This window comes from Dendropsophus ebraccatus, chromosome 10, assembly GCF_027789765.1.
Source record: "Dendropsophus ebraccatus isolate aDenEbr1 chromosome 10, aDenEbr1.pat, whole genome shotgun sequence".
NCBI lineage: Eukaryota > Metazoa > Chordata > Amphibia > Anura > Hylidae > Dendropsophus > Dendropsophus ebraccatus.
Genome location: NC_091463.1, coordinates 27,791,148 through 27,802,898, shown reverse-complemented (window position 1 = coordinate 27,802,898; position 11,751 = coordinate 27,791,148). Strand labels below are relative to the sequence as shown.

At 44.9% G+C, this 11,751-nt stretch overlaps 1 protein-coding gene across 5 annotated transcripts in view; it reads left to right on the top strand.

The window, feature by feature from the left end:
- The first annotated feature begins 2,292 nt into the window (after positions 1-2,292).
- The window catches only part of DENND1A (DENN domain containing 1A), a 539,466-nt gene continuing 530,007 nt past the window's right edge, over positions 2,293-11,751 (top strand). For 2 of the 5 annotated variants that reach the window (XM_069985728.1, XM_069985725.1), the window contains exon 1: positions 2,293-2,457. Coding sequence is in view for 4 of the 5 variants with exons in the window: in XM_069985725.1 (XP_069841826.1) it covers positions 2,441-2,457 (17 nt within the window). In the remaining variant the exon portion in view is untranslated. The remainder of the gene's footprint in view (positions 2,458-11,751) is intronic. The other 3 variants (XM_069985726.1, XM_069985729.1, XM_069985730.1) reach the window with 2 other exon arrangements.

Here is an 11,751-nt window from a genome sequence, read left to right as displayed (position 1 = left end):
TCACTACAGTCAGCTGAATAACCCATGTAACCTCTCTGCACTTTGCACCATACACACTCTCTACTTATGTGGTGCTGTGTGTATAGCGTTCACAATGCAAAGTTGCTGGTGTTCATTGCAAATCTGCTTGTGTAATATGAAGAATGCAAAGCCATGAGCATAAAGCTATGTGTCCAAAGTATACAGTGCAGAGCTATTTTTCTAAAGTATACGGTGCAGAGCTATGTGTCCAAAGCATATAGTGCAGAGCTACGTGTATAAGATGCCGTCGTATATAACCTGCACAGTGCAGAGCTGTGTGTATATGGTGTAGAGCTGTGTGTGTATAGGGTGCAGAGCTGTGTGTATAGGGTGCAGAGCTGTGTGTGTAGGGTGCAGAGCTGTGTGTGTAATGTACAGGGCGCAGAGCTTTGTGTATATAGGGTGTAGAGCTGTGTGTGTATAGTGTGCAGGGCGGGGGCCTATAGGGTGCAGAGCTTTGTGTGTATAGAGTGCAGAGCTGTGTGTATTGGGTGCAGAGCGGGTGTGTCTAATGTGCAGGGTGCACAGCTTTGTGTGTACTGTGCACAGTGCAGAGCTTTGTGTATAGGGTGCAGAGCCGTGTGTAACCTGCACAGTGCATGGCTATATGTATAAGGTGCAGAGCTGTGTGTATAGGCTGCAAAGCTATATGTATAAGGTGCAGAGCTGTGTGTATGAGGTGAAGAGCTATATGTATAAGGTGCAGAGCTGTGTGTATGAGGTGAAGAGCTATATGTATAAGGTGCAGAGCTGTGTGTATGAGGTGAAGAGCTATATGTATAAGGTGCAGAGCTGTGTATATAGGCTGCAGAGCTATATGTATAAGGTGCAGAGCTGTGTATAGGCTGCAGAGCTGTGTGTGTAACCTGCACAGTGCAGAGCTGTGTGTACAGGGTAGAAAGCTATAAGTATAAGGTGCAGATCTGTATGTATAGGCTGCAGAGCTATATGTATATAGTGCACAGCTGTGTGTATAGGGTACAGAACTATATGTATAGGCTGCCAAGCTATATGTATAAGGTGCAGAGCTGTGTAGTGCAGGCTGCAGAGCTATATGTATATGGTGCAGAGCTGTGTGTATAGGCTGCTGAGCTATATGTATAAGGTGCAGAGCTGTGCAGTGCAGGCTGCAGAGCTATATATATATGGTGCAGAGCTGTGTATATAGGCTGCTGAGCTATATGTATACGGTGCAGAGCTGTGTAGTGCAGGCTGCAGAGCTGTGTGTATAGTGTGCAGAGCTATATGTATATGGTGCAGAGCTGTGTGTATAGGCTGTAGAGCTATATATATAAGGTGCAGAGCTATATGTATATGGTGGAGAGCTGGGTGTCTAGTGTGCAGAGCTATATGTCTATGGTGCAGAGCTATGTGTATAGTGTGCAGAGCTATATGTATATGGTGCAGAGCTGGGTGTATAGTGTGCAGAGCTATATGTATATTGTGCAAAGCTGGGCGTATAGGCTGCTGAGCTATATGTAAAAGGTGCAGAGCTGTGTACTGCAGGCTGCAGAGCTGTGTGTATAGTGTGCAGAGCTATATGTATATGTGCAGAGCTGTGTGTATAGGCTGTAGAGCTATATATATAAGGTGCAGAGCTATATGTATATGGTGCAGAGCTGGGTGTCTAGTGTGCAGAGCTATATGTATATGGTGCAGAGCTATATGTATATGGTGCAGAGCTGGGTGTATAGTGTGCAGAGCTGTGTAATGCAGGCTGCAGAGCTGTGTAGTGCAGGCTGCAGAGCTGTGTGTATAGGCTGCAGAGCTGTGTAGTGCAGGCTGCAGAGCTGTGTGTATAGGCTGCAGAGCTGTGTGTATAGGCTGCAGAGCTGTGTAGTGCAGGCTGCAGAGCTGTGTGTATAGGCTGCAGAGCTGTGTGTATAGGCTGCAGAGCTGTGTAGTGCAGGCTGCAGAGCTGTGTGTATAGGCTGCAGAGCTATATGTATAAGGTGCAGAGCTGTGTAGTGCAGGTTGCAGAGCTGTGTGTATATGCTGCAGAGCTATATGTATAAGGTGCAGAGCTGTGTAGTGCAGGCTGCAGAGCTATATGTATAGGCTGCAGAGCTGTGTGTATAGGCTGCAGAGCTGTGTAGTGCAGGTTGCAGAGCTGTGTGTATAGGCTGCAGAGCTGTGTAGTGCCGGCTGCAGTGATGAGTTGGTCCTGCACCTCTTCCCGTCTTCTGCTGATCAGGAAATCCTCATCATCGGGAGAGAACTACAGGAGCTCCTGCACAGCCTGCTGTCTGCCTCCCCTCACACGTGACTGATCACATGGTCATGACATCACCAAAGGTCCTTCAGCCCCTCAGATTCCAGCATCTCTCATCATTCAAAGGTCCTTTAGCTGCCTAGGATCTAGCCTCTACCATGGCGCTGTGTGTGTGAGTGAGGGAGAAGACCCCGGACACCGGAGACCATGGGCTCCCGGGTGAAGTAAGTGTCCGGGGCGGGCTGGCTCCGTGGTCCGGTGTGTGCTGCGGGCTGTGGGCACACATGGCCGCTGTGTACACACCTGTGTTGTCATGTCTGTCCCCACATGTGCCGGGCTTCTCTCCTGTCACTGCACTAGTGTCTCCTCCTGGCATTGGGCAGGGGCCATCACTGTCATTGAGCTGTGTGTACACTACTACTACTACCCTCAGCATGCTCACACTGTGCTCCTCCTAGTACAGGATGTATGGATGTATGGATTGTGCCATGTTCTGTGACACTGACAAGTCACCCCTAGCAACCAGTCAGGTTGTAGCTGTCCTCTGGTTGCTAGGGGCGACTCCTTGGCTCTGGTCTCCCCGGTGTATACAGCGGTCACATGATAGGCGGACTTATCGCTCATAGCAACCGACCCCACAGCCCTTGCTCTTACTGCTGACTGTAGTGAGGTGTAATAGTGCCCTCCATACTGTACACTAAGGCCTTACGGTGTCATATTTATATATAAAATAAACAATTGGGCATTGACAACCAATCAGGATGTGGCTCTCGTTGTCCTGAGAAATGACCACCGCTATCTGACCTGTCAGTCATTTTCCGCTTGCCCCATGACTTTTGTAGTACAGGGGTCCCTGGCGGTAGTTGTCACATGATATACCATAGAAGTGACAGCAAGTCTTGTATCTCCTGACACATGAAGTTACAGGATTGTCCAAGAATGAACGGTTTTATTGCCGAAATACTTCCAAGTTCTACCAAAATAATAACCAATACTCACCTGTGCCTGTGCCAGCAGTGTCCGGTCACCAGTGCTCTGCTCTTCTTCCTGTTTCCCATGATATTTGGGTTGTGCAGGAACGGCCAATCACTGGCCTTAGCAGTGCCCCACCTCAGCTGGGTGCCATTCCTGCAAGAAGAGGAGCAGGCACAGGTGAGTATGCAGAATTGTGGCAGCATCTGGGAATATTTCTTTAAAAAATAAATATAACTTTCATCCCTGGATGTCCCTTTTGACCTGTGATGGTAAATGACACCAACGCGTTTTAGTTCTGTCTACTTCTAAGTGGAAAGAAAGGAGGGCTGTATAAGTTCCAATCACATGAATAGGTTCCATCCACGGCTTGGTTAAAACGTAGAAAATTTATTTAAACATCACAAAAAACAAAACAAATAAATAAAAAACACGCAGGCGTGTTTTTTATTTATTTGTTTTGTTTAGTTTTTTGCAATGTTTAAATAAATTTTCTACGTTTTAACCAAGCCGTGGATGGAACTTATTGATGTGATTGGAATCTTCGGGTTGCGGCCCGCAATACTGCCATCACGAGCTTCACACTAAAGAGGTCCACACACACCTGCAATTATTATGGCCAAGGAAGGGTGAGCTGACATTTTTATTCCTATTGCGGCTGTATAAGTTGTCATGTAGCTGAGGCTTTAATGTCTTACTGTTTGCTTCCTAGAATTGCGTCATGTGGTTTTGTTATATTTCGGCGTTGTGGTAAATTCTTTTAATAATTGGGAAAGGGGGTTCCGTCCAAACCCGACTGTGTGGCCTTGGATTAGCAGTGGCTGAAGTTAAATCAGAGAGAGTGTGTATGTGTGTGTGTATATATATATATATATATATATATATATATATATATATATATATATATTATACACAGAGTGGTACCTCTGTTCACTAGCTTCTTCTTCCCATAGGAAATAATGTAAATGTGTTTAATTGGTTCCAGCCCCCACCAATAATTACCTACAGTACCCATATATTACATTGGAAAGTGCCCAGTATAATCCCTGCAGTAAAGGACAGACAAGCACCATATACTGTACAGGAAATTACAGAACAGCACTATATACTGTACAGTACATTTTAAACATGAACCATTCATCAGAACCAGCAATTTTAGTATAGTAGTCAGTAACTCCTCACTCATCCTTTACTGTATAGAGTCCCCCCAATCCCAGCACTGTAACCGATGGGTGATGGTAGTGCACTGACTGTACTACTACTGCACTGTATATGCACTCCAGCAGTCTTATACAGTACTGTACAGAATGGGATGTCACGATACCAAAATTTTGAGTTCGATACCGATACCAGCTTTCGGATTTCGATACTCAATACCAATTCGATACTAAATAAAAAGTTTGAGAAAAAAAACACGTAAAAATACAAATATAATTTCCCTTTTCCCTGACTACAGATATGTTCCCCCCATGCACAACATTTTTATTTATGTGACTTCTTGATCACTTTGTTACATTTTATAGTTTGGACAATTCACATGTAATGGATACATGTATGTTCTTTTTTTTTTTTTACTTTTTTTTTTTAAAAAAGGGAAAAGGGGGGATTATTAGAACCTTTATTTTTTGTTTTGTTTTATTTTAAAACACTTTTTTTTTTACATTTTTTATTCCCCTCTAACCTCAAGCATACCTCCCTGTGCACAACAACTCCAAGAATACCTTCTTGTGGGGAGTTGTAGTGCACAGGGAGGTATGCTAGGAGTTGTAGTGCATAAGAAGGTATGCTGGGATGTTTTGAAAGCAGCATACCTCCTGGTGCACTACACCTCCCAGCATACCTCCTGGTGCACTACAACTCCCAGCATACCTCCTGGTGAACAACAACTTCCAGCATAATTCCTTGTGCTTTGCAACTCCCCGCAAGAAGGTATGCTGGGAGTTGTAGTGCCCAAGGAGGTATGCTGGGAATTGCAGTTGTGCAGCTCCTGACACAACTCCGTGCAGCATACATTCTTGTGCACTACAACTCCCAGCATGCCTCCTCGTGCACAAAGAGGTATGCTGGGGGATGTAGTGCACAAGGAGGTATGCTGCTGGGAGTTGTAATGCATTAGCAGCCTCCTGGCACAACAACTCCCAGCATGCCTCCTTGTGAACAACAACTCCCCACAAGAAGGTATTCTGGGAGTTGTTGTGCCACTGTATCGGTGGGCCCCGCGGGAAGTGGGGGGGGGGGGGCGACAGGATTGTGGATCCGGAGGTTGGGGAACTGGCTGGTGTAAGGGACCGCTGCCGCAGCACCGGCGGGTCCCGTATTTGGAATGGTTGAATGACTGCCGCCCGTGGGATTGCGGGCCGCAGTCATTAGCAGTGAGGGGCAGATCCATATGCAGCAGACTTGTGCTGCATATAGAGCGGCTCTGCAGGGGTTAAATGCCGCTGTCGGTTATGACAGCGGCATCTACCCTTTAAAATAGCCGGCACTAGCGATCGCTGTGTGCCGGCTATTTAAATTTGGCGCCGCCGGGAGCGGAGAGCTCTCGGGCGGAGGAGGGGACACCAGGGGGCGGCACATAGAGAACACGGCCGGCGCTCAGGTAGCTGCCGGCCGTGTTCTCTGCACCATACTTCATGTTAATCTGCACTATTATGCAGATTAACATGAATTATCGATACCAGGAAATCCTGGTATCGAACCGTTTTTCTGACCGAAATATCGATAGTAGTATCGATATTTCGGTGCATCGTGCATCACTACTGTACAGGATGGGAGATGGTGGTGTACTGACTGTACTACTACTGTACTGTATATGCACTCCAGCAATCTTATACAGTACAGGATGGGAGATGGGTGGTGCACTGACTGTACTACTACTGTACTGTATATGCTCTCAGCAGTCTTATACGGTACAGGATGGGAGATGGTGGTGCACTGACTGTACTACTACTGTACTGTATATGCACTCCAGCAATCTTATACAGTACAGGATGGGAGATGGTGGTGCACTGACTGTACTACTACTGTACTGTATATGCTCTCAGCAGTCTTATACAGTGCTGTCCTGTATGTGAAGCCTCACCAATGCTAAACTCACAATGTACAACCCATCATCCACTCTCGCAAAAACTTTCAGATACTGAGCAAAGTTTGAATTCTGAACAATACTTCCAGGTAAATTTTTGTTTGAATACCGCAGTATAACTGTACTTCAAGACTGGGGCCCAAAAAGTGTTTAAGAACCGAGCAAGAGTTTAAGAACCAAAGCAAACTTTCCTTGAAAATACTGTTTGAGTTCTGAGCAGTTTGAGAACCGACGTACCACCGTATAGTGTGTGTGTGTGTGTATGTGTATATATATATATATATATATATATATATATATATGTGTGTCATAAAAAAAAAAATATTTATATATATATATATATATATATGAGAGATTCAGAATGAATGCAGCACTCTTGTAGCAATAGATGTGGTGCCAGGCGGTATATACCAGCGACCACCTGGTATAGGTAATATAAAGCAGAAGAATACCGCAGCACTCGTGAGATAGAATTCAGCACAGCGTGTTTGGGGAAATAAACACGCTGTGTTGAATTCTATCTCACGAGTGCTGCAGTATTCTTCTGCTATATATATATATATATATATATATATATATATATTATACACACATATAGAGAGAGAGAGAGTGAGTTTGTATGTATGTATTCTGCAAGTGGAGACCTGCGCTGGTGATGATCTCCCTCCTCGCAGTACATTGTAGCATACAGTAATGGGCTGATGCAGGACACTCTGAGAGCACTGTAGTTAATAGAAGAGGTGTCTGGTATGTCAGGCATGTGGAGCCTGCCGTCCATGCAATATGCAAACACTGAAAAACTGATTTAGGTTATTTTCACATTTTACCCTGAAATGGTTCTATGCTGCAAACTTGTACTGGTAGCAAGTGGATGGTGGAGGATCCTGTGATAAAATGCAGAGATTGATGACACAACTAGTGCAAACTGATGTATGTAGATGGAGTCTTAGAAATTAATGAATTGTTTTTTTATGATCGAATATGTAAAAAAAAAAGGATTAAGCACTGCACAATATTTCTGGACTAGAAGTGTAGTATATATAGAGGATGGTATTATGGAGGGCTTTATAATAGAGCTCATGTGTGATCTCACCAGTAGTGACTGCCCATGGCTTGCTTTTATGCTGTGCTGATATCCAGTACTGATGTATTGTGTCCCACAATCCATGTCAGTGTCAGTGCCTGAGAAGGGCTACATGGAACCGAACCAATCAAAGAAATCCCTTTCCCAAAATGTGATGTCATTGTACATCATATTGCCGGAGCGGGGCCCTCTCCTTACATGGTGGGAACTATAGCAGCCTGGAACTTTGTGAGGGCCTCTACGCCTGCCATCCTAGGGCCCCTAAGGCAAGATGTATTGCAGTCTATTGTACAAATGATTAACATGTCACTGTCACTTCACAAAACTTTTGGCGTGTCATAGAGACAGGTCAAAAGTTTTGATCGGTTCTTGTCTGAGTGTACAGACCCATGCCAATCTGGACATTGAGCTGGGAGAAGATGCTGCAGCGCATCCTCTCCCGGCACTGTCACATGATCAGTCAGACTTGGAGCTCTATTGAGCCTGACTGATCAGTTTGACTGATCATGTGACACAAAGCCGGGAGAGAACATGTTGCAGTGCATCTTCTCCCGGCTCCTATTCCCGGCCAGTATGGGTCTGAACACTCAGATCCGGACTGATCAAAACTTTTAACATCTCTCTATGACATGCCAAAAGTTTTGGGAAGTGACAGTGACACTTAAATGAAACAAAAAAAAGTATATATATATATTTTTTTTTTACCGAAGAAAAGGAATAAACAATAAACATCACTGCTAGAGATGAGCGAACCTGGAGCATGCTCGAGTCCATCCGAACCCGATCGTTCGGCATTTGATTAGCGGTGGCTGCTAAAGTTGGATCAAGCCCTAAGGCTATGTGGAAAACATGGATATAGTCATTGGCTGTATCCATGTTTTCCAGACAACCTTAGAGCTTTATCCAACTTCAGTAATCACTGCTAATCAAATGCCGAATGATCGGGTTCGGATGGACTCGAGCGTGCTCAAGGTTCACTCATCTCTAATAACTGCATTTGACCCGCTCCTGCCGTCCCTCATGCCGGCCCCCCTCTGCCGCGTCATAACTGGGCTGAGCCAATCGCGACTGAGCAACTGATAATGCGGCCGCGCCCTCCCGAAGATGACGTCTTTGACAAGCTTACAGACTGGGTCGGTCAACGCGGATCAGGTAGGTATACTGCACTACACATCCGGGTACAGGGGCGGGGTCGGGGAACAAGGGAAGGGGGCCATTCACATACATACCATACATTACAAAGTTGTATAACTTTGTAATGTGTGTTATTTTGTGAATAATTTCTTAGCGCCGCACTACCCCTTTAAAGGGAACCAATCGGCACAATTGTGCTGATATAGTTCCCAGCAGCACAGTATAGATCTACTAAGCAGCTTGCTCAGCATACCAGCTACGGCTGCAGCAGTAGCTTTACAAAAAGGGGGAAAAGATGTTTTTTACACCTTGGGAGGCTGGGAGAGGGGCGGCAACTAGTCATCTAGGTGGGGAGCAGCACGTGACTAGTCACGGTACTCTGCCTGTCAATCATTCCGGCACTAGGCACTGACAGGCAGAGAGCCGTGACTAGTCACATGCAGCACCCAGCCTAGATGACTAGTTTTCGCCCCTCTCCTGGCCTAGCACAATGTAATAAACATCTTTTTCCCCTTTGTACAGCCACTGCTACAGCTGCAGCTGCTATGTTTGGGAAGCTGCTGGAACAGCTGTCCTGGATTCCCTTTATTGAGCGATTGATGAAAGCGTGTGCCCACAGAGAGGGCTCTGGGTTTGCCACCATAGGTCTAGTTGATCTGTTGTCTGCATTTTTTTCTGTCATGATTTGCAAAAAAAAAAAAAAAATCCACATTGAATGAATTGATATTGTATCTGTACTTGCCGAGCTCCAAAAAAAAAAGTGTGCTCAGATAAAAATGGGAGGCTTGGAACAATGTCACAAGCCTGTCCTAACAGGGATTGCCAGAGAAATAAGCCACAAATATGGACAACATATTTAAAAGGATCCATACTTTATGAAAATATACAAGACCTAAAAGAAAAAATCGGTAGGCATTTCCCTATAGATGTCATTGGGTTGTATACTGTCTGTAATTACAGACGGCATACGGATAGAAATGTGTGAAGGGCGTCTACCAATGTGAATGTTCATTCCAGTTACTCACCCCTTTGCTGATCAGTAGTTCTTTTCACCAAGCTGCTGGCATAGTTTCTATTGTAACAGAAGCCGTAATGGTAGTGTGAACAGAACCTAAGGAAACATTTACACGTTTCATGCACGGTCTGTAAATATGGAAATTTGCTGTGGAATTATGATGCCAGGAGCTCTGAAACTGTTTAAATCTTCACGCTACTGTATCCTAACGTCCAATCCGCAGGTAAACTCTGCAAAGTAACTAACAAAGGGCCATTGACCATCTGGGGCAATAGTGGCAGCATAACCATCTGAATAATCGCAATAATGGAACTGTAATCCAACTTAAAGTTGCAAAATTATTTTTATATATAAATCTTGTACTCAAAAAATGATACAAATAAAGTCTTTCACATAACAGAAAAAAAGAAAAAGAAAGTCACCACAGTGTAACGGACAAGCAGACGCTGGATGGTATTCGCACCATGCTCCGGTGCACAGCAGGTCTCAGTCCTTTCGAGGCTCTCACCCTCTGGGAAATGATGACGCAGAGACGTACGCTACGTTTCGAGGGAGGAGCCCTCTTTCTCAAGCGCTTTATCTATTTTTCTATTATATAGCATAACCATCTGTCCATGAAAGAAACAAGGATCAAGCAGTAAGGGTTACGAAACATTAGAGAAGCCTGTGGCCACCTGAGTTACCATTGGCTGTTTGGGACCAACCGCCTGTTTACATCTTCATGCTACTGTAATGACATGCTGTGTCAGTACAGTAGCACGAAGGTTTAAACAGTTTCTGTGCTCCTTGCATTATTATTAATGATGATGTCGGGAACTTTGAAGTCCGTTCTGAACGTGTGAATGCCCCTTAGGCTATGTTCATACAAGGTTAGATCTCAATAAACAACGGATGCTGATTGCAATGGAATCAGCGTCCGTTCTTTACTGCAGGGGCGGCATTGTATTGAATACAATGCTATGTCACCTGCTGTGCTCACACAGCATTATGTCAACGCCCGTTTCCTCCATGGACAGATGGCCGTGCTGCCACCATTGCTGTTAGTTAGGATGGCTCTTGTTTAGTTACTTTGCAGAGTTTACCTGTAATGGGACACTGGGATAACTTCTTAAAGGGTTAATGCCGAGTTGGTCGGAGGGTATAAATTATTCATGGCTATTTGCTGTAGCGCTGGCTCAGTCAGTTTCCGTCATCATTACCAGATGTAAAACCTGAAGACACATTTGTACATCAGGAAATCTGATCATCCAAAAACTAGGGAAGGAAGAGTTGTGAGATATGTTGTGTTGACTCCAGGGTGCCGCACTATAAATATTCTGTGTATGTGTGGGTATAACCTACCTCGCTCCTATGCTCCAGCTTACACATTCCCTTAGGAAACCAAATTTTATATTCATTTATCTTGGGCTGTTTTAAGTTTTGTTTTTATCTTGTGTTCTTGAAGGATTATGTGTTGTATCCGAGCACAACTCCCAGGAGCCGGATGCCAATGCACCTAGAAATTTGCTGCTGGCGACTAACTATTTGGGGTGTCTCCTATTGATGTCTGTGTCTTTTCTTACTGCCAGGCTACTAAACAAGACAAATTGGCTCCCAGAATGTCTCTACATAATTTTCTAGGACAGGGTTGGATAAAAGTATTAAAGGCTGCAAATTTTTGATGCCCTAAAGTAATAGGCTGCGGTAGAGATGTGTACATGCATAACATACATTTTACCAGCTTATAAATCCATTTACAGTAGACCATAGGGTTATGCCTATATGGTGCAAACTTTTTGTGGAAATGTTTGCAGCTGAGAATACACTATATATATGTGAATGGGATGTTTCTGGCAAGAATCCGTTCACATAAAAGGGATACTCTCAAAGGATACCTGCAGTTTCTTTTTCCAGGACAAACTCGTCTCAGCAGTGACAGCCCGCTCAGCCAATCACTGGCTGAGATGGGACAGCGCTGTGGACAGTAATTGGCTGAGCAGGATGTCACTGCTGTGATGAGCTTGGTATTTAAAGCGACTCTGTACCCACAACCTGACCCCCCCCCCCAAACCACTTGTACCACTTCTGTCCTCGGGTCAGTTCGGCATGTGATGCAGTTATTGTCCTAAAAAACAACTTTTAAAGGGAACCAGTCACCTCCGTGCCGGGATGAAGGCCGCCCGACTCCCCACTAGAGCCCTGATTACTTACCCCATCTCGCTAAAGCCCGCTCCTGGAGCTGGTCCCGG